Genomic DNA, 24,159 nt, shown 5'->3' with positions numbered 1-24,159 from the left:
CAAAAAACTTTTTTTTCTTAATATTCTAAATAAAAATGCATGGAAAAAAAAGGTAATTTTCACTCACCTTCCTAAATCTCTAAGCCTTACAAGCCCCCACAAAACGCCTCTGTCCCGAAACACTCCAAAAGGCACTGTTTTAGTAGTGCCTTCCCAAGTAGTCGTCGCCGTCGTCGTCGTCGTCACCCATTGCGAACGAGCGCGCGCGCGCTCCAACCCAACCGTTGACCACGCTGAGCCGTCCGAGCGAGCTCATTCTAACTGTTGCTTCCGTTCAGGACTGACCTGAACTTGGCGAAGCTCCCCAAGAACTTCGGTAGAGAGTACGAGCGCGCGCGCGCAAAACTCACTGTTTCTAAGGTTCAGGTGCAATTCTCGATCGCGCTGCCGATAAGATCGTCACAATCGCGAGTTTCCCACAATGTGGATTGTGTTACGATTTTAGGCCCGGAATTTAGTGAGTGAACTTTGTTGTTTGTGTCGTAGACGACCGGGAGTTTGCGCAGGCGCGCGCGTCAACCGTTGAGCTGAGTCAGAGTCGCGGGTGATTTTAAGTGTGTGGTTTGGAGAAGAAAGTTGGAGCTAATCCGAATGCTCCAGATGGTGGTGGCTTAGCCTGACCGCACGGGCCTGACGCGGGTGGTGATTTGCACAAAAAAAAAAACAAACCGAAATTACTTGGGAAAGTGTGGCTACGAATACTAAAGTAAGCTGATTGTAAATTTGGAAAGTGTCTTTGAACCCGCCCGTCACCATGGAGGATGACAATCCGAAAGCACACGAAAAGGCCATGGAGATGAACGGCGTTGGCAAGGATGCTGTGGCGGCGACGGCCAACGAGAAGCTCAAAAATGTCGACCAGGAAGAAGGAGTGCGAGCACGTTAGTATACTGAACGATCTTTTCTCTCTCGGTTGAGCAAAGCTGAGTTGTGAATTCCACACGAAACTCACGAAGCTATGTGTAGAATGCTACAGTCTTGATAGGCACTACTCGATCTTGTTAGGACGAGCTCGGTCACGACTCTCCTGGGAATTTGGAAGGTCGACTTAGGTCAACGTAGGTTCGAGTTTTGTTGAAATAACGTTTAACAAAACTATACAAAATCCAACAAACATTGAGACTAATGATTCAATGCTTATAACTTATGTTATTATTAAAAAATATATGTTGGATAAAAACTTGATATCTCATGGAGTGGGAAATTATTCGGTGAAGTATACTGTAAAATGTACGACCTGAACTAATAATTACACAGTTTTTAACAACTTAAAAGATATTAAAACTTCTGAGCAGTTTTCTGAGATTTGTTTTTTTTTGTATTTTTATGATTTGAACGCAAAAAAGATTTTTTTTTAATTATTATTTTTGGATAGTATCAAAAAGTCAACCGAAAAGCCCCCAAAAATTACTTTTAGCTGTAAAATTGAAATTGGAATTCAAAAGTACTTTAGTGAATTTTTGATAGGGTCTAATAAATTGTTGTCCCAACAAACTGGCCGAGGTCGTCAACTGATTTTCAAACCAGTTTTGAAAGGAGGGGGAGGAAAAATGTCAGTTATGCGATTGTCTACGATCCATACAAAAAAGTTTGTTTGTATGGACAATTGTCCACGAGGGAGGGGGGGGGGGGTAACAAATAACCAAAAAAGTGTCCACGTGGTTTATGGATGGTCCCCAAAAGAGAAAATTGCAATAAATTTTCTTAGCTTTTTAAATATATTTTTTCAGAAATAAACAATGTACATTATTTAAAGAATTAAAGAGAGGCATATTTTTCTAAAAATTGTGACCTATTAAAACTTAACAAATGTAAATGATTTTTAGATTTTATTTCGAGGGAATTTGCAATACTTTTCAAAATCTGATTACAAAAAAATAACTTGGCGAAAACAAACGTCCCTATGAGTCAAAAGATCTCATTTTTTATCCATTAGAACACATAATTTTTTTATCGAAGCGGTTTAAACTTGTCAACATCTTTTTTTTGTGTTAAATAGTTAATTAAAAATTGTTATTTTTTCGTGTACCTATTGTTTTCGAATAGTCAATCATAACCTAGAACTTTGCCGAAGACACAAAAATTCGAACTGAAAATTCATTACAGTTTTTCGAATATTTGCATTTTCACAGCAATTTTCAGTCAAATTGGATCATTTTCTGGCAGCGATCACTGCCCATAATTAAACATTATGCTGTTATGCCAAATCGCGCTTTAGTGTTTGTCACCAAATCCCCGTCAAGGCAATTTCCCATAAGAGTGGCATATTAGCCGTTTAGTTTTTCACATATTTTAGTAAAATTCAAGTTTCAGAAGATGCGTTGGAACATCCTCTACCACCTGGTGCCAATAAATCGTTTTTGCCAAAAGTGGATATTAGCCGTTTTTTCAATGGTGGGCAGATCAGAACATTGGACTTTTTTTAATTTGAATACAATCAATACAGACTCAATTTTAAATCAAGCTAAATTGTCCGGAGGCCTTCGGATAATTATCCGGGCTTCGTTCTGAAAAATCGTCAAGAATCCATTTTTGAACCAATTTTTGATCTCTAAAAAGCATTGGAAAGAAAAACTCTTAAAATTTTAGGGTTGTGTTTTTAAAAAAGGTAAAAATGTAGGGGTCAACTTGGGCTTTGTTTTTACTAACATTTTCAGTAAAAAGAAGTATGCAGTAATTTTTGTAGTGTCCCAGACTATGTCCCAGAAAAATGACTGTAAAACATAAAAAATAGATAGGCAAAATGGAATGATATTTGGTGGTAGAATAGGCCAAATACTACCAATAACAAACATAAATTAAAGAAGATAAGAGCAAATGAAAATACTGAAAATAAAACAAGAAAAACATAAAACAAGAGAAGTAAAGTTTTACGTAGAACAAAAGTTACTCAAAATATTCTCCTGAACATGGGAAAAATGAAAAAAAAATCGAAAAAAAATTTGGCCAGTCAAGGGTTAGGTATGACCCCTTAACTACGCTAAAGTGATTTCGAATTTTTTAATCCAAGATGGCAGCCAATACACGACGAAATATTGAAAAATGCATAGGCAAACAACTATTTCAACTTGACTAGAATGGGGTCGCAGAACCAGAATTTGATGTGAAAAAAAAGAAAAAGAAAAAAACGAATTTTGTGATTCAATTATCTAAAGTCTCATACAAACCTACGGAAAATCAAACTTCAGATAATCGAAACTCCGGATAATCGAGGCTTCGGACAATCGAGTCTGGACTGTTTTATCATTACAGAGAAATATTTCTCAAGCCAACCCTTGATTACTTAGCAGAGTTCGATTGATTGCATATCTGTTCATATGGTAAGAGATTTTTTTTCACGAAGGTTCATATAAAGTAAATCCATATTTTTTCAATTGGTTTTTAAAGAAAATAGACCAGTCAAAAAAGCTTTTCATTTTCTAAGTTAAAAGGTGTTGGGATGCTTTGATAGGTATTTTGTGGTATTTTTCTATCTATTTTTTTATTTTAATTTAAATTAAATAAAACAATTTTGAACAAACATGTTTTCTGCACAAATCATGAATCATCCCCCAATTAAAATTTCCAAAATGAGAAGCCAATCAATCGTCTGTGAAACTTTCTCACCTTTTGTTTTAGCACATTTCAAATGCGAATGATATTTGCCTAGTTTGTTGCCAACCATTTCTTCCATTCTTTCTGATAATTTTCATATTCATGCTTCTGCATGGGCGTATCAGCAACGCTCAAAAGGTATAATTGACATTAATTGCAGTGCACAAAATGTTCATCATTCGCGTGTTTATATTGTCTATGTTACAAGTCATGGTTTAGTTTTTTTTTTTTTTTGCTTTTTTAATATTTAAAAGATTCGTAGAAAAATATGACGCCACTGATTTCTAAATTACAAACAAGTTTGACTTTTTTGCAACGATAGAGCAAACCTAGCTCGCGTCTCTTCAGTTTAGCTTTTTTTCGGCCCAATGATTTATTGCCTCCGATACTTATCGAATCAAATCCGTTGACACGTCGTTGAAAGTCAGTTTTTCATCTTCCCCAGAGGGGGGCATTTGATTTATGTCCCCCCTCGCTGGCGCACCTGGCGGGCAGCTCGCGGTTTATCATTTAAGGCTGTTAATTATTTGTTTGCTCGCCGGTTTTGTGTCCATTTATCAGGTTCATCTTCGAAACTGTATTTGTTTACAGATTTTACCTCTCGATTTGAATGTCAAAAGTGCGATTGGTAGTTTAACAAATGTCACGGCACAGCAGCAGAACACACGTGGCGTGCGATGATGATCTGTCGGAAAGTGATAGCATAATGGTATGACACGGGGCGTATCATCAACCCCCGGTTCGGTGTTACACGGTTAAAAGAAATTGAAAAAAACAAGGTTTTTTACAATAAACTTCTTCGGACGGAATCGACGTAACACCTTATAATGTGACCCTCTTAAACCTTGCGGTTTCGTCAACGGATCCACAGGCGTGTATCGTTCTTTTTGCGACAAGACTCCGCCTCCCGGGTCTCCTAAGTGTGAAGGTATGGGCACGGGGAGAGGGCACCGAATACCTATATTTACACTTAGAATTTTTTTTTGCGTCCGCCCCGGGATTCGAACCGGCGACCTCTGGGTTGTGAGTCCAGTGCGCGGTCCGATTGATCCACACAGGCAGACAATCTTCAATTATTTAAAAACATACAATTATTTCAAGCTTATTTGAAAAGTGATTACAATTTAAATTTTTTAACTGTGACATCATCCGAAAGGGGGATGATGTGATATCAAACGCCGGAACGGAACTGGACGTGCCCATTTCTGATGTGTAGCAGCTAATGACTTGATCATCGCAATGCCCTAATGTCGGTATTAATGTGTCAAGTCGAGGGGGAAGCTTTATGGACGCAGCTTGTCGTCAAACGAGATGCCAGAATTAACATCTGTTTGAAGGTTGAATGGATTCACGTGATGAGCTGGAGCCCATTTGTTGGATTTAACTTCGAACAAGAAATTAAATCATATGGAAAGACGCGATACAATCGCGACGGAATTAGTGCTAAAGACAATTCTTGTAGCAGGAACCTGTTTCTGGAAGTAGAATGTGGTATTGGCTCGAAACTGGATCAATCTGATTTTACTTGGTGATTTGTTCCAGAGACTGGGTGAGACAACTTAAAAAAAGCATTGCATCAACTTGTGGTACACATTCCAATGAATCATTTCTCATTGACAGCAATACCTAAGCCATTCACGTTTTTTAAATGATAATACTCATTCAAAAGCGTTACGTTCCACACCCTTCAAACTAACGGCGAATGTTATCAACCAAATTTACATACATACGAGCAGCGCTCACCAGCAAAAAACCAGTCCATGAAGGCTCTAATTACCGCTTGTGGCTTTTAATCAATCAAATTGCTTCCAATCCACAAAACAAACTATGACTGATGTGTTGCCTTCTTTTTGTGTCGCAAGGGGAGCCCTCCACTATTGTTGAAATGGCATTTAATTCCGAATTCCAACTGTCGAACGGCGGCGTGCGCCACCGATCTGACCTTGTCCGCGCGGGATTGTGCAAAAAAAAAGCATAACGACTACGACGACGACAATGTGTCGGAACAGCTTTTTTGAAACCTGTTATCCTTAGATATAAACATTTTTAAAGACTATGGTGGTCGCGCTCTCGAATTACACGAGCGGAACAACGCCGGTGCTGGCTCAGGTGATAAGTCAGAATTTTAGGAATATTTCATCAACTTTAGATAAATTATAAGCTTGTTTGAGTTTGTGGCACAAGCTAAAATTTAAATTATAAAACAACAAAAGTCAGGAATGCTGAATAAATTGCATGTAAAAAACAAATATTTACACAATTGTTGTAAACCAGACATAGTTTTGCACATTTCGAATATTTTATCCGTTTATAAGTCTATTTGTTTTTTCAAGAGTGTCTTTGGACAGTCTCTGTATAACTTGCAAATTGGTCAAATACCTCAAAATTTGGAATTAAACAAAATTCAAAACTTTTGAACATTTTGATCAGAAATCGGCTATTCAATCCACAAAACAAATATTCTTGAATTAAACAAATTCAAAATTTTTGAACATTTAATCTAAAATATCCATGCAAAACAACTAATTATCCTTCCCAAATGATAATGCTCAACCAAACTCGATTAGCTTATTCAAACCATGTTCACGCGGATCTTATCAAGCACGGTTCAATGTTATCTATAGCCGATACCGATACTCGATATAATCGGCCGACACACTCAAACCACGTGCTAATCGCAGTATGCCACGCGTGCTGCTGCCGAGCTTCCTAAAAAACCCGCGCGCGCGTACGCACAAAATAGGGGAACTATACCCTTTTTCAGCCTATTTCTATTATCGGCCTATCAGCACTTTGATCACGAATTACAGCTTTCATAATGTGTTTTTGACTGTTCCAAAGTAATAAATAGCTCAATTAAAAGTGAGCAAGCAACTCTCCATTGTTGATTCATCTGAAAATGTTGATTTAATAGCGGAAAACGGCAAAAGTGATGACAATTGATCGAACGGCTTAGAGTGATTAAAATGGGCATATTTCCCCTATGAATTAAACGAGCGGCAGCGACGAACCTTGGCACACGTTGAACTTGCCTGCGCGATCACAAACACCGCCGACTACTGCGATCGTGCGTTTCCTCCTTCTTGCCCAGTTTGACGTCCGGTTTCGGCGCGCGATTTGGCACGTTCCCTCAGGTGACTAAAAGGGCCTTCCCCCAACTAACGGCCAAAACGTGTTCGAACTGGTTAATTGTGGATCGACGGAACAATACCCCGGTGGCCGGCCAAGGGTACTTGAAAGTCGCTGAGTTGACTTATCTTGGTTGGGCAAACAAACTCATCAACACCCGATTCGACGACTACGGGGACAAACCCGCGGACATAGAGGAGAGAACCGTTACGGCGCTCTGTATACGGGTGGTGTTTTGAGGTTATGTCAACAAACTCACAATGAATGCAATCAATGGCGAGCTTCGGGAAGATCCGCGTGACTTTGCCGGTTCTGCCGTTATTGAATTTCTCCACTATCAGTGGCCAGTGCGCAATCTCGAAATGAGAGGTTGGAAACAAAAACAAACATTGTTCTTATCACAACTAAAGTGCCGGCTTTGGCAGCCACCGCACTGTGAAATCTGATTTCCAATCGGCGTCATTATAGTTTCAGCAGATAGAGAGAGAGAGAGTGCAAGTCACGTCACATGAATTGAACGATTTGTTCTTTGAGTATATTGCGTTGTGGTTCAAGCCTCTCAAAATGCCCTTCACGCAGCGGTAAAAGTGGCGCAAGAACGTGTGGCAGGGATTAACTTTATCGATTTAGTGTCATTATCAAACGGTAGCAGTAAATTGATACAGCTGTGAAAAAGGTGGCTGGACGCGAATTGTGAAAGGAATGCACAACCTACTTTATACTTTTAACAAGGGAGAAGGCTAACCTATAATCGGAAGCAAAGATTTACAGTTTATTGATAAGATATTTGGAGAGTGGTTACTTCGAAACAAATCTGTGCGATTTGACAATTATTTTAACTGCACTCAAGACGAAAACCAGAATGGGAAAACCAGGTTTACACAAATTTGACAAATAAATAACAAGAGCATTGAACTTTTAATGTTTAAAAAAAACTTTTTAAATTCGAAGATCTGGCTACCCTATCTCAAGTTATGACCACTTTAGTGCTTTCTTTGGATTATTTTTGAACCCGGATCTCACTTATATGCATGGAAACGATGTCCGGATCTATTATCTGACCTACCGTACCGTTGGACGGTTATCGAAAGACCTTTGGGTAATTCTCCGTCAACTCATACGAAATCGGAAAAGTTTCCCCAACCCCTCTTCGATTTTTGTGAAACTTTGCTCAAAGGGGTAATTTTGAATCCGTGGTCCATTTTTCGACATCTCGTGAAGTTTTTTGAAAAAGCTTGGATTTTTTCGTCAACAATCATCACATTTTTTTTGCAAAATTCTGATAACTCGTGAATACACACGAATCTCTGATGTTTATAATCAACATCTTAGTTTTTGTCAGCTCTACATTTTTTTAGAACAGTTATACACTCAAAAAAATAACCGTGCAACGTTACATAAACACGTTGCCCTTGCCCTTGCCGTTGCCCAAATTGCCCTTCTGGGTAATTTCAAATTTGAAAAGTCACTTTTGACTGTTAAGTAACGGGAAATGGAAGCGATTTTAAAACATTTTTTTATTTATTTATGAAAAATACGCTTTTTCGGAATTTTGAGTACGCCATCAAATCGGGCGTCCAATTTTACGCAATAGTTCCTTTGTCACCAAATTTTAAATCACTGGAAAACGTGCTTCAGTGCTCCGTTATTACAAGATATCAAAAATGGACCCCGGATTCGTGATCAGGGACCAAAATTACCCCATAGAGTAAAGTTTCACAAAAATCGAAGATAAAAAACAATCTAAATGTTGAAGATTTAGCAACCCTGGCTTAACTGACCACATAAGTGATAATAATATTTGTTTTAGGACCAGATCTCAGTTCGACGCTGTCGTGCTATCTTGTCGTTTGTCGCTTTTTGACGTTTCGAGAAAAACGCGACGTAAACAATAACAAACACGTTTTGTTTCGTTGACCATTCTGTGCATTGTCCTGAAGTTTGGTTAAATTTAGGTAGTTGCTGAAGTCCCGAGCTATCAATGAAATTGTTTACGGTTGTCGAGCTCATATCTGTGTTAAACGCGTTCTGATCTAAAATCCCTTTGGCCAATTGTCACACTTACATAAATTTTGAGGCTGTGTGAGATAGCACGTCAAGATTGAAACTTGTTTCATATTTAGGTTACGTTTTTCAAAACAACCAATGCGTCATTGTTGTCCTATGTACATAGGACCTTTTGAAAAAGTGAGCGAGATATGAACAGTGAGAAAAATGCACGGAGTTTTTTCGGGTTTTATTGAATATCTCGGGATTGAAATCGAATTTTGGGGATCTATGAAGGTCAATAGATGAGGCAAAGTGAGCTGCACAAAATGGCATTCTTAACTCAATTTCACCAAAAATGCACGTACGACAAGTTAGATACTTCTGACTCAAGGCGGTTTTAAAAACACCCAAAAAGCAAAAACTGAAAATTTGGTTTATTGGACCTTTTCATAAAAACTCCAGATATTTGCTATTAAAAATAAACAACAAACATTCCTAACAAAGGCCACCAAATCGTTAGAATATTAAAGTTTGCTACAGCACCTTGCAGTTTGCTTTGTAAACTGATAAGATACCAACTAAACATCATAATGATAAAAAGTTATTGGAAAATCTATGACTGGTCAATTCAATTTTTATATTAGTTTTGATAAAAATAACAAAATACTGCGGGCGCGAACCAACAGTCGTCAATACAAACATCAGTAAAATATAACAATATAACAACATTGCAAGCACTCCAAACCAAACACGACCCTCTTGAGTCTTGACCAACGTCACGCTTCCAGGAGTTACGTGTTTGATAAAAGATTGTTACAAACTGCTTTTTTGACATATTTTCCTCAAGCCTTCACAACAATACACGTGAAAGACTCGACCCAAAGTCTCAAAACTCGTAGAAGATGTCCTCCTCGCATCATGCTCATGCAGCATAAATTAAAGTTTCAAGATAAAACAGGTTCAGTCCACTCAAAACCACTCTTCGCCCGAATGTCAACGATCCGTGTGATGATAAGCTCAGTGAAAATAGTTTGCCAGTTGTAGGCGATAGTTTAGTTTAAACATTTGCTTAAGATAGCTGATAGATAGGTTGGTCAACATCCAGCGGGAATCGACATTGAGTGAGGAGAACTAATTGCGTCCACCCAACAGTCGGTGAGAGCACTCAAACGTGGTGAATTAGTCGACAGGTTGAACCTTAGGTCAGTCTGAAATCGGGAACGAGTTCTACCGGAGGTGCAAAAAAGCAAAAATGGTGAAAAATCGACGGGATGAAGAAGAAGAAGGTTAGTTCGCCCAAAAATTCAATTTCCCACCAATTTCACTGAAAAGTATTAGCAAAGTGTTTTCCCCAAAGCTTAGTAAACAAACAAACCGCCTCGTTTATCGCCGTGAGAAATTGGTTATCGTACGTACGCTGTTGAGAGACTCGTTTGAAAATGACGAATTGTTAACCACCTCCCGACGCGAGCAGGAACAAAGTGTTTAAGTCGATAATCGTTTTAAAAGCTTACCTCTAGAAGCTGTTAGAGTGCATTGCGGAAATGAACGATTTTTATGGGCAAGGAGATCGGATGTCTATTTGTTTTTTTTTACGGTACTGTGTTGGAAACAGATTAATAGATGCATTTAATGTTTAATGAAATTTTTAGGTTTTTGAATACACATTTGATAAATAATCGAAAACTCAATTCAACAAGATTAAGTTTCAAAAACAGATCCATTTTAATCACATATATTATTCCAGCATATTAAAAAACTGTATAGGAAACGCATATCTCATATCACTAAGGCGATCATAGAAAAATTCTCAAGATCAAAAATAAAGATGGTTCATATAAATTATCAAAATAACTAAAAAATATACGAAAAAAAGTTTGGTATTTTGTCATCAAACGAATATGATCTCTGTCAAATCCAATTTAATAATCAAAATAATGGTAAGGGGTCGTTCACAAACGACGTGCACACATGAATGGGATAAAGTCACTGTATTTGAGCAATTCTCCCAAGAATTTGCACTTTTTAAGGTACTTTCGCGTTTCGCGTTCTACAACAAAATCTGTATCTTGAGAACGATTTCGTGTCTCGAGCAACGTTGTAGGTACAGTCCAGACTCGATTATCTGAAGATCGGTGTGTATGGGACTTCGGATAATCGAATCATTACCAAAGAAACTATTTTCATATATTTTTTTTTTCTTGTTATAAACATGAAATTTGTGTTTTGCGACTCCAGTTTGGTCAAATTTGAATATTTGTTTGCCTTTTAAATTGGCCGCCATCTTGGATTCAAAAATTCTGAATTATTTTAAAGTATTTTTTAAGTTATATATAAGCTCGACCATAAAAAACAACCCACCCCCCCCCTCGTTTCTGGCCAGAGCCGAGGGACAAAATTTTGGAAAAATATTAGCATCGGCCTTATCCGAAGTGAAATTTTCCCGAGGCCTTCGGATAATCGAGTCTGACTGTATTGCTTGGAACTTTTCAGAAAAAAAAACAACAAACTCTAATACTCATTTTTTTATTTTGACCTATGACACAAAAAATAATCATTTTAGGAAATTCTCAATTTTGGATAGGGGAAATCTACCCATTTTAATCCTAATAAGCGGTCGTGTTTGAATGATGCTGGATAATCTAGAGTCTCCCTTGAATTTTACTAAAACCAAGTACACCAACGAGTAGAGCAAGTTTTTGTGAACATTTCTGTTTATTTTCACTTTCACTAAAAGTTATTCTATTTCTTTACCAAGCATTTAACAAAAAAAATTCCCAAGGGTATTCTAATCGAGGCGAATGCATTGGGCCACGCCCATTTTTCTAATATCGGCTTAGTTCTTTTTTCTTCCAACACTCTGTCGAGTGTTGCCATTTGCGCTGACAGTTCAAACGAACACTCACGAAAAGTGGCATTTATAGGGAAAGTTTCCTGGCATCGCTGGCTGTGCTGCTGGTGGTGTTGACGGCCAGCCTTTGTTCTTTTTTGCCTTCGTCTCTCGCTCGGTTTTCTTCAGCCTTCGATTGGAATGCAAAGTGAAAATTGAAACGTCAAACGACTTGGCGCGTTTGTTTTTTTGATGGCGCTTGCTAATTTATTACATTTTTCGGGATTATTCTTCAAGTGAGAACATGTTGCCGGTAGTTGGAAGCAATTTCATATCTTAAGCGCCGTGAAAAAGTAAGCGAAAGTGAAAAGTTAATTTTGGCGATATTCATTAAGCGTTTGAGGGATTCCTGTGTGTGTCACTGTGTGTGCCAACAAAATGATGAGAAGTGGTCTCGCAAAATACAAATTATGATCAAAAGTGCATTAAATGTGATCTTTTTGGCCAGTAAGTGGCAAACATTTGCGTGCTTACTCGAGGCGGTGCTGTTGCTGGTAAGTTTATAGCCCAAATAGTATTTTTGGAGCTTTAATCGAGCATCAAACTCTCCATATGACGAAGATAGGTGTTTGATTGGAAAGGGTAGATTTCCCCTATGATCTTTTGAGCCATGGCACAAGTTGATTCAAATTCGTTTCGCAGTGCCGCCTACTTTTCAAAAAATATCATGATTTTGGAGAGACCAATGATTGCCGAAGATACAGCCTGTTCAAGAAAGACTAATTTTCAAAAATGTATGTATGCAAAAAAGTATCACAAAATGAATTTAAGGATTTGTGTCTTAAATTTTGCATCGTTAATACTAATTTAATTTTTTAAGCTATTTTTTTGTTTGCCCCCTGATGTTCTGTAGAAACTTTAAACAAAATTGGAAAAAGAATTGCTATGTTCTAATTTATTGTGAATAAAACAAAATTTCAACAATATTTTCGACGTTTTCGAAAACTAATATTACTCGGAAGTTTGGCAGCACTGCAAAATTAATGTTGACTTTCTTGTGTTATAACTCAAACGATGATTTTTTTGGTCATTGAACACATTTGGTACGTTAAACATAAAATTGTATTATCCGCAGATCTTCGCAATAATTTGTGTATTAAGGTCGTAGATGACGTCATTCACTCTTCGGGCAATGACTGCCAATGATAGTTTTGAATTCAGGGTTCAGAAAAATTAATCACGATTTGTAAAATGCTACTACAAAAAAAAAAACATTTTGAAAAACATTTTTTGATTGATGTTCTCTGAATAAAGATTTCATTGTTTTTCTAAAACAAACATGGCCGCCAAATGGCCGACCGAGAATGATTCCATTCAGAGCCTTTATTGGTGAAAGTGTTTATAAGTTTTGTGCTCAATTTATTAGGCTGGGACAAATTTAGCCGCTTTTTCAAAAAAAAAACTTTAAAATTTCAATAAAAATTTAAGAGCAATTAGGTAAAATCAATAGAAAATCTTACAGTTTTTGAAAACTAATGATTGTAAAACAACTGAATCAGTATGGAATGCATTTTAAAACACTTTTTTATTCAAATGTTGAGACAAAAATATTTGCATCAGTCTTTAAATTATTTGAAAGATTTTATTTGATTTTTATTCAATATTCAAAAGTACAAAACTTTTAAACAGAGAAGCAAGTTCGGCAATGATTTCATCAAATCCATGTTTATTTAAAATTTAAGCTAAGAAAATGTTAATCCAAAGGCCGAATCCAGTTGTCTATGCCGCGAAATTCTCGATACCACAAACACTCGCAAACTAGCGCAGCATATAAAATAGGGGGTAAAATCATAAGCTCACATAAGCAGCAAGCAAAACGTCAATATGATGTCGAAACAAGAGAACCCGAGAGGAAGTTTTACGCTCTCTCACCTCATTCATTCAGGAAAGAGAGAAGCCGTACTATACGATTGGCACAATACATAGAAAGCAACAGGTGTTTTGAAGCTGGCATTATGCTCGTCAAGTGATGAGTAGTATTGATGTTAATTTAATTTTGATATTTTTTTAATAAATAAAATAGGTTTCAATTTGTGATTTTAGATGGTGATCTTCAAGTTGATGTAATCTTATTAATTGAGAAATCTTGCAACAAAAAGACTACGAAACGAAGTTGACTTTATAGCTGTCGGCCACCATTGCTAGTACCAACCACTAGTGTCTTCCTTTTAACTACAAGGACTTCGCCGCCCTGGGCTCCTAAGTGTATGAAAGTATGGCACGGAGCGACGGCGCCGAATAACCCATATTTACACAAAGAATTTTAGAGCGCCCGCCGCGGGATTCGAACCGGCGACCTCTGGATTGTGAGTCCAGTGCGCGGTCCGATTGATCCACACGGGCGGGACTAAAGACAAAAAGACTACATGTAATTTAATTCTGAAAACATTACAGTAACAGAGTCACGCACAATCCTCACATTTCTCTCTCCACAAATCTCCCCTCGAAATACAACCACGATATCAGACGCTGTTTCGCGTGTGTATTCCTGCCCAAGCTGGTCCAGCTGGCAGAGGCAATACACCCTTGAGCAGCACACTGTTCTGAGGCCACAGAGACCGAGTTTCGTCGCGTATTTCGTAAACAACGCCACTTTCTTCGGGAGAAGAGTCTCATCCAGGTGGTGGATGATCCTGTTTAATTCGGTCGGCAAACAGTTTGTTCTCGAGGCGGGGACTAGGTCAAACACTGGCCTACAAGTGCAACACGGTCGTCGTCGTCTCCGTCGTTTGTTCTACGATAAAAAGAGAAGGTTTCCAGAGTCAGACGTGTTTCAAAAAAGAGAAAAAGTTGCCGTGGCAAATTACCATTATCGAGCAAATGAAACTCTTCTACGGTTACCATATTGTGGGTTGCATTAGTTACCAGAACAGTCAGTGTGATAGTCAATTGAGTTTTTGGTTCTGACTCATTTGAAACAAGCCAGCATGAACTCGCAGCGCGCAGTTCTTTGTGTGAGGAGATAAGCCAAAAGTGCAATTAAAATGCATCATTAGCTCTGTGTGCCACTCTGCCATATGGTTGGTTTGTTCTGGCACTGATAGTGTGCTGTAAAGTGCAAAAATCTAGCTAAGGTTGTTCCAATATGGTGCGACGATTCGTGTGCACTTTGACCGGCTTCCAGTGATTATCGAGAAGAAGAAAAAAAGAAGCAGACACCCAGCAAAATGTTCAACTGTTGTGGCAGACGGTATAACTACCGTCCCATCGATCTTCAACTTCAACGTAATTATCATAATTTGAGAGTGGGTTTTATTTGCATATGGATGGTAGCAGGGGGTGGTTTGTTGTCTTAAAATAGGAACACAAGGACTAAATTTGGCTTCCTTTCCACCTCCACGCGCTGTGGGACTAGAAGGATGTCCGTTTAGGAGGGCTCTAAATTGGACGATTTGGAATCATTATGGCATGTTTCGTGCTTGAAAGGCTAAGCGAAACGATTAAGCGAACATGTGACTCCATCGAATCGATTAGTAGGAGTTGCATAGTGACATTCATAAACAAAATTGGAATTTCTTTAAATCCTTCAATTCTTTTTTTAACACCAAGTGATTAGCCTAACAAAACAAAAAATAATAGTAAAAGTATAACTGGAAAATTTGAGCAGTTTTGGGAATACAGCAGAACTACACTTTTTAAATCATAGTGGACTCTCTCTTTTTCAACATCGAAATATCGAACGGACCGTCGACGGAGGGAGAAGTCATAGAACAAAATTATCAAAGTATGCTATTTAAGGGACTGAAGAGTTTGGCTGAATTTTGTGGAGACCACATTTAACAAAAGCAGAAATTTTCCATCATTTGTTCTTCAATACAGACAGTTTTGAAAACAATTCAACAAATTTGTTTGTTGAATTTTCATCATTTTTTAACACTTTTATCTAATCTAATCTAATCGAACACAAGCGCCGCCAGTCCGAAGAAAGCATCCTGGAAGAACTTGGGGTTAGATTACGCCCCAAGTTCTTTCTTGTCATTATTAATTATTGAAGTACACTTGAGTAACCCCGAAGATGTATTGCATAAATTAAAGCGGCCAGGCCTACTGCGTTGCATTAACCGCAGAGACAGATTCTGTGAACGGAGCACATTTCACAGAATCTACAGGGGAGGAAGGATGCGTGGACATACCGTACCAAACGCTCCTGTTTACAGTTTCATATGTGTTGTTAAGTGTAAAATATAGTGTGGTTATATAATCAATTAAATATAATAATGCAATATAATGATCATTTAATAAAATCCCTTCAAGCACACAAACAGCGACACAAAAGAAATGAAAATGAGCATGCAAAAACAAGACAGCGCGTCCTCGTGGTCAGTGCACTAATCTTAATTTTTAGATGAAATTAGTGGTGGAATCAACTAAAAACAACATCGAATTTTTGAGAACTATTATTGCAAAACAACTTTATTGTTGCAAAATGCATTTTTCGATCATTGCCTTAAAATGTTGCAATGGTGGCCTGTGATTATCATGTTTGTACATTTTTTTGTATTTATTTTCCCTCCCTCCTCCTTCCTCGAGCTTGGCCAAAGTCAAGGGACATAAAATTTGCAAAATAATTGCAACAGAAAAAAATATTTCAATGAATTCTTAAATATGTTTAGTAGAAACAAATTTCTAGAAAACGTTTCAATTATACTTAAAAAATTTACTTCTTTTTGACAAACCACCCTAATCAGTCCAATCAACGCTCCCGAAAGCAATTCTTCCAAAATCAAGAATCGCCACAGAGAAAAAAAATACCTTCAAAATCACCATACACTCCCCCGCTGGGACACAAACAGCTCCACGTGGTGTTTACTTTATTAAGTCCGGTCCCAAATGTGGCCAGTGTCGGGTCATGTCACTTCAGCAGCAGCAGTCCCAAGCGGTTCTTCCTCTCCAACTCGACCGGGGAGTATATCACAATCCCAAGTGTCGGTGGTGTAATAAATTAAAAATTTGGCATCCCTTCCTTATTTTTTTTTGGATCTGCCCGTTCGAGTTGGACCCAAAATTTCTCATCATTTTTTAACACTTAAAAAAATATACTCAAAACATAGGTAATATTCGGATGCGTGACATTTCGTGTAATGGACATTTCGCCGAAGGTCATTTCGCCGAATGGACATTTCGCCGAAGGTTGTTTCGCCGAATGGGTCGATAAAAAAAGTAAAAAAAAAAGTATTAAAAAAGTGTTTGAGAATACTTCTGTGAGTTATTGCATTCTTTCAAACATGAATCGTTCTTTGTTTTAGCTTTTGGTAATTTCGGTGATTTTATATTTTTGTTTACCTTTAATATTTTTTTTTTAATTCGGAGAAATGTCCATTCGGCAAAATGTCTATTCGGCGAAACGACTCATTCGGCGAAACGACTCATTCGGCGAAACGACTCATTCGGCGAAACGACATTCGACGAAACGACATTCGGCGAAATGTACCAGATTCGTAATATTCAACCAACTAATTTTCAACATTCCAAAATTCAACTTTTTTGTCTGTGTAATTTTGGAAGGTTTTGACCTCTCGCATGATGTAATTTTACCTTAATTTAGACAGAAAAAGAGACCTTACACCAGAAAACTGGTAAAATTACACAGCAAAAAAAGTTGAGTTTTGCAAGATTAAAAATTTGGTTTGTTGAATACTATTTCTTTTTTGAGTAATTTTACCCTAAAAATGTTTAAAAATGTGAACCTGGCAGAAATTCAACAAAACTGATGAAAATTCACAACTTCCTGGTATAATATTACACATTTCTTTACATGAGATCTGTTACCATTTCCTGATGAAAATTACCATAATTTTTTTTTTCTATTTCCAGGTTTTTAAGCGAAGATGGCGTTCGAATGGTGAACGCCCGAAATGTCAAAATCGCACAATAGCACCAACATTAGAGAAAAAAAATGTGGTTGTCATGCCATGGCACACTTTTTCCGTAATGTTGGTACCACTGCGTGATTTTGACGATTCGGGCGTTCACCATTCGAACGCCATCTTCGCTTAAAAACCTCGATACACATTTTCAGAGGGGACCATCCATAAACCACGTGGGCACTTTTTTAGTAAAATTTCAAATGGGTAACAGCTGCAGCGAAAGCAAGCCAAAGAGGGTGAAGAAAAACCCCAAGAAATCGTTCCCTCTCGTTTGTTTTGCCATTTTTTGACCCCTTTTCTTGGGAGGTGCGTATTGGCCAATTATGTGATTTCGGAATACACAGGGCCGTTTTTTTATTATTATTATTATTTTAGTTTGTTATTTTTTATTAAAGCCGTTTAAAATGTTATGAAAAAAGTATTCTGAAAATTAAAGAATTTGTGATTTTTAATAAACAATGTTTTTTATCTCGATGTGCTGTATACATCCATTAATACAATTCAACCCCTTCCCGCCCAGAGCAAAATCGAATCGTATTGATGACATTTTAATGGTCATTAGTTAACATTCTATCCCAAGTAACATTTTTTCCCAGGAGTTCTACAAGAGCTCTTCAAGATAGCTACAGCATAGCAGTTTGGACCGCGGTAGGATAAAAGTCTCTTCAAGTACTCTTCCAAACTCCTGAAGAAGTTTTGAAGAGAATTTTATCCAACCGCGGTCCAAACTGCTATGCTGTAGCTATCTTGAAGAGCTCTTGTAGAACTCCTGGACAAAAATGTTACTTGGGATATGAACTAATGCAGGTTGAACCAGTTTAAAAAAAAATGAAGGGATGCGGAGAAATTGAATTTTGAAGCCAAAAATTAGTGTTGCTCAGGAGTAACCATGGCCGTTAGAGGGGTATAACCAAAAAGTAAAAAAAAACCTCAAGATTTCTTCATCTTTTTTTAAGGACATTTTAAAAAATGATTGGGATTAGTTTTTTAAATAATTTTGATGTTTTATATTCCAAACAGAACAAAAAGACAACCTCGGTTAAATATCTCTGAGATTTTATTTAAGTTATTAAATCCAGAAAGTTTGGAGAAAGTCTGCTTACATTGAACCAAAATTTATACTTTTTCTGGAACTTGTTCAATCTATGTTTTGCATTATGTAATGCTCAAATTTGTATCCGGGCCATGTGCTGCTGTATTTTCATGACAAACTGTACACAAAAGAGATTTTTTTTTGGGTCGTATTGGGGGTTCTACCTTGGATTTTGGGGACCAAAGACAGCTAGAAATTTGGTCAATTTAGTTCGAAAACTTTTTTTCAGGTATAATTTTTATGTGATGAACTTATTCTTATTTTTCTCTTTTTATCTCCATTTCAGCGAGTGGCTTCGGCGTGCGCCATGTCCAGACGGTTCTGCTTTTCTTCGGCCTGACGGTGGCCTACGCCTTGCGCGTAAATCTGTCCGTTGCGATCGTCGTCATGGTTGACAAGAAGGCCGCCAATCCGGACTTTGAGGAGTTCGATTGGAACGAAAGAACAAAGTCGCTCATCCTGAGCAGCTTCTTCTGGGGCTACGTCGTGACGCAGATTCCGGCCGGGCAGATGGCCCAACGCTTCGGAGCGAAGGTGCTGCTGTTGGGTTCGCTCGGGGTTTGCTCGACGTTGGCCGTTTTGACGCCCTGGTTCGCGCATATTGGCGGAAGTCAGCTGGTGATTGCGTTGCGAGTGGTTCAAGGGTTGAGCCAGGGATTCATCTTCCCGTCGACGCATACGATGCTCTCCAAGTGGGCACCGGTGAGTGAACGGGGGACGCTCGGGACGTATTGCTACGCTGGAGCGCAGTTCGGAACAGTGGTCATGTTGGCAGTTAGTGGAGTTCTGGCCGCATCGTCCATGGGTTGGCCCAGCATCTTTTACATCTCTGGTGCGGCCGGATGCATCTGGTCGGTGCTGTGGTTCTTCTTTGGCAGTAACTCCCCGGTGGAACACCGCAGCATCTCCCCAGAGGAGAGAAACTTTATCGAGAGTTCGCTCGGCAATCAGGATCACAGCAAGAAGATTGTAACGCCCTGGATGGCGATATTCACATCGGCTCCGATGATTGCACTGATCGTCGCTCACTGCAGTCACAACTGGGGCTTCTGGACTTTGCTCACGCAGATGCCAACCTACATGAAAAGCGTTCTCGGACTAGACATTAAAAAAAATGCACTGCTGTCTAGTTTGCCCTATTTGGCCATGTGGATCCTCAGCTTCGTGTTCAGTCCAATCTCGGATTTCCTGATCAACCGACAGTACCTCTCGCGGGTCGTCTGTCGGAAGCTGTTCAACTCGATCGGTTTGTGGATTCCGATGTGTGCCCTGCTGGGACTGGCGTTCGTGCCCAAGGGAGGAACCGATTTGGCCATCGCTTTGCTAACCGTTGCCGTCGGCATCAATTCGGCTACGTACTTGGGCTTCCAGGTCAACCACATCGATTTGGCGCCGAATCACGCCGGAACCATGATGGGTATCACGAATTGTGCGGCGAATATTATGAGCATCATTGCACCGCTCATCGTGGGTGAGGTGTTGACCGATGAGGTAAGAAAGTTGTTATTAGTTGATGAAGAGTTAGTATCTCAACGGATTTTCCAACCTATTTGTAGAAGGATCCCATTCAGTGGCGAACCGTGTTCTACATTGCGGCGGCCGTTTACTGTGTCGGTAATTTGGTGTTCGTCACGCTGGGCAAGGCGGAAATTCAGTCCTGGAACGAACCCCGGAATGGTGAGTTGAAACAATTTTCTTGCATTTTTTGACAAAATCAAATCGAGGATTTTTTATCGGGAACAGTTTCTTTCTTAATTCAATTCCAGAGATCCTTTCATTTTTACAAAATTTTAAGTTCTCGAAGAAATGCATGAAACATAATCACAGTTATGATACTGCCAAGTGTAACTAGGGGAAATATACCCTTTCTAATCAACAACATATCTTCGTCATATGGAGAGATGCTCGATTAAAGCTCCAAAAATACTATTTAGACTATAAACATACCAACAACAGCACTGCCTCGAGTAATCACGCAAATTTATGCCACTTACTGGCCAAAACGATCAAACTTAATGCACTTTTGATCATAATTTCTTTTTTTTTTCGAGACGATTTCTCATCGTTTGGTTGGCACACACATCCACACGCAAGATGAGAGCTTAACTGCTTAACGAAAGTCGTTATCAATGTCTTTTCACTTGCGCTAACGTTTTCAAAGCGCTTAAGAAAATTGAAATTGCTTCCAACCACGGACGTGTTCCAACTACCGGCAACATTTTCTTTTAAACATTAGGGGAAATTCTCGTATGTTTGGCAGGTTAAGCACTTGCTCCTAACTCCATCCAATTTGCACTATTAAAACAACTAATCATGCAAAACTTTTGATAGAAACTTGCTTGCTCACTTCTTGTTGAGCTATTTATCACTCGATTTCGGTTGAAAACGCTTTTAGTTAGCTTTAATTGAATGTCAAAGTTCTGACCTGCCAACCACTAGCGTGCCCAGGTCCTCAAGGAAGGTGGGGCAAAAATATTAGAGTTTTGAAAATTTCGTCGTTTATGGACACCCCCTGCCCAATTTTAGAACAAATTTCCGAGGATGGTGGGGCAACTGCCCCATGTTGCCCCACCCTGGGCACGCTAGTGCTGCCAACATTAGAGGCACGCTGGAATTAGATGCTGTTCCCCTAGTTAGTCACTCGGTAGAAAAAATAACATGTAAAAAATTCGCAAGCGCCATAAAAAAACAAACGCACCAAGTCTTTAGACGTTTGACTTTTGACGACCCATTCCAATCGAAGGCTGAAGAAAACCGAGCGAGAAGCGAAGGCAAATAAAGAACAAAGGGTGGCCACCAACACCACCAGCAGCGCCTGTTGGAGTGAGCCAGTGATGCCAGGAAACTTTCTCTATAAATGCTACTTTTCGAGAGTTTTCGCTTAAAATTGCATCACAACTGGCAGCACTAAGCAGACCCAAAAGAGCGCTGGAAGAAGAAAAAAACTAAGCTGAATACAAAAAAATGGGCGTGGCCCAATGCATTCTCGTCTGATTAGAATACATTTGGAAAATATTTTTTTAAATGCTTGTGAAAGGAATAGAATAACTTTTAGTAAAAGTGAAAATTAACAGAAATCTTCACAAAAAGTTGCTCTACTCGTTGGTGTACTAGGTTTTAGTAAATTTCAAGGAACACTCCAGATTATCCAGCATCATTCAAACACGACCGCTTATTAGGCTTAAAACTTAGACCACCTAGTTAGAAATTGAAAATTTGAAGTTAAAAAATATGGAAATACAGCAATTCCGTTTGAAAAAAAGCATAAAACGAAAAATATCTCCGATCGGGCTCAGGGGTGGTTCCAAAATGGCAATTTTGTCAATTTTCTCAAAAACATTTTAAAAATATATAACTCTGGCCTTTCGTCTTTGAATTACGAAAAAAATTGTACCCAAAAACCATTATGGCATCACTGAAATTTTAATGTTATCGGTGTTTTAGTGAAAAACGTTACTTAATCCACCTTTAGGTGGTTGGTGCCTTCCTCTCATTTATAGAGTAATTCCAACCCCCCCAAAAGTGTCCACATTGTTTATGGATCTCCGCTAACGTGATCGCAGCACCTAAGAGGTCCTAATAGAAATAAGTGATAAGTAAAAAAACAGACTAAAATTTAAAAAAAAATTAAATTCGTAAATTCAAAACTTAAAAAAAATATTATTTAGAAATTGAAAATTCAAATTTAGCATTTCTAAAATACAACTAATAAAAAAAAAGAAAATAAAAAATCCACAAGAATAGAATAAAAACTTTAATATTTAAAGAATTTAAAATTTAAAAAAATTAGGAATTCGTAAATTTTGAATACAATTAGTACTTACTTATCCGTGGTCATCGCTAAAATTTCACCCCGGTTAGTCGAATCACAAAATTTGTATTTTCCCGAAAAATGCTCCATTTTTTTCTGAATTTGTCTAAGATGGCGGAATTTTTTTTTAATAGCGGCATTTCATAATTCAAACAGATTTTAGGAATTAAAGAATTAAAGAAAAACGGAGATAAATAATTTAAAATTTAATAAATGTATATATTTTTGAAAAATAAACCGATGAATTTATAATTTTGAAACTATTCGAATTGCAGATTTTTTCCCTTTTTTTTTGTTGACTTTGATTTCTATTTTTTTAATTTTAAAAATTTTGGAATTGTAGCTTAAAAATTTTTAAAGTTAAAAAAAATGTTTTTTCGATTTTTTTTCAATTTTTTGAATATTCCAATCTTTTAGAATCATTAAGGTAAAGCTTTCTACTGTGCTATTTATTAGCAGATTTTTGCAGAATACACCTTTTTATACAACTTCAAAAATGCGTTTTCTACAACATCACATTACAGTACTGATGTGCCAACATAAGTTGCGCCAATTACTTATTATTTAAAAAAAAAATATTTTCAAAACATTTCAATCACATTTGATAGAAACCTAGAAATTATTTAATTTGATTTTTGAATGTCTTAATATTATTTTTAAAGTGCTAATTTAATGTATATTTCGTACGTCAAAAGTCAGGATGCCATGTGAGTTTGTTTAAATCGTGACCAAAGCTTGATTTTTTTTAAATAATAGGTAAAGTTTCTTTTTACTTTATGATGTAATTTTTTTGAGTGATTTTTCAATGTTTTTCACACTTATGTTATTTGATTTTGTTTCCAGGTTATTTTAATTTAAGTTTTCTCGAAAAAAAAAAATAGTCAAAATTTTGGCACCATATAGGGGATTGACCTCTAACTCCATCGTGCATCTAATGTTGGCATACCAGAACTTTGACGTTCAATTTCAGCTTCTAAAAATGGTTTTCAATAGAAATCAAGTGATAAATAGCTCAGTAGGAAGTGAGGAAGCAAGGTTCTATCAATAGATTTGCAAAAAAAAAGTTGTTGAAATAGGGCAAATTATCAAATTGGTCGGAATTAGGGCCGAGTCTTTAACCTGCCAAAGATAAGAGAATTTTGGTTTGAAACATCCAGCATACTTTCAAAAAGTTATTTGTAATGGTTTTAGGATAATAATTTAGACAACACTATTTTCTACCAGAAAAGGGACATTTCTTTCAATCTTTTCAACTGTTCTCTTTCTCCTTCCAGCGTCCGACTCCGAGACCGGGGTGCCAAACAACCACAACAATGCCAACGCCGTGGACCACGTGGATTAGGGTGGGGAGGGACACAAAAAAAAAAACACGCCTAAAAGTACTTAGTCTAGTCCGGAACTGATATGTAAATTATGAAACAGAAAACAATTACGAGTCGCACACGAGCAGAACTGAGTGCACACTCCCAGGAGAACCTGAGCGTCATATCGTCGTAAAATCGAGTGCTCTTAACAGGAAAAAAAAAAGATTAAAAATGCAGGAAATTTAGTAGCTTCCCGCGAAGCGCACTCGCCAATTGGCAAATGTGACTATTAGTTGTTATATTAAAATAGGGTACAAAAAGAGAAGAGAAAACGAGTCGAGAGGGATTCCGCTTCCAGCCAAAAGATATCGAGAATCCCTCTCGACAATTCAACGCGCTAAACGAAGTAACGAATAACTGCATATTTTTGTAATTGTTATCCAACTATGAGATATATAAAATATATATATTTTTAAAGCCAA

General features: G+C 37.8%; 1 protein-coding gene across 2 annotated transcripts; it reads left to right on the top strand.

Annotated features, from left to right (window-relative positions):
* Positions 1 to 260: 260 nt before the first annotated feature.
* On the top strand, positions 261 to 24,159 carry LOC6035776 (putative inorganic phosphate cotransporter). Of its 2 annotated transcripts, none has more exons than XM_038258512.1 (4): positions 261 to 881; positions 18,849 to 20,053; positions 20,119 to 20,239; positions 23,648 to 24,159. In XM_038258512.1, the coding sequence occupies exons 1-4, from the start codon at positions 755 to 757 to the stop codon at positions 23,713 to 23,715; spliced, it is 1,521 nt and encodes a 506-aa protein (XP_038114440.1). In that variant the 5' UTR covers positions 261 to 754; the 3' UTR covers positions 23,716 to 24,159. The 2 variants fall into 2 exon arrangements, with proteins under 2 accessions (XP_038114440.1, XP_001845901.2); XM_001845849.2 differs by lacking the exon at positions 261 to 881 and adding an exon at positions 14,126 to 14,827.

The sequence above is a fragment of the Culex quinquefasciatus genome, chromosome 2, assembly GCF_015732765.1.
Source record: "Culex quinquefasciatus strain JHB chromosome 2, VPISU_Cqui_1.0_pri_paternal, whole genome shotgun sequence".
In the NCBI taxonomy this organism is placed as follows: Eukaryota; Metazoa; Arthropoda; class Insecta; order Diptera; family Culicidae; genus Culex; species Culex quinquefasciatus.
This window is presented reverse-complemented; position numbering and strand designations above follow the sequence as displayed.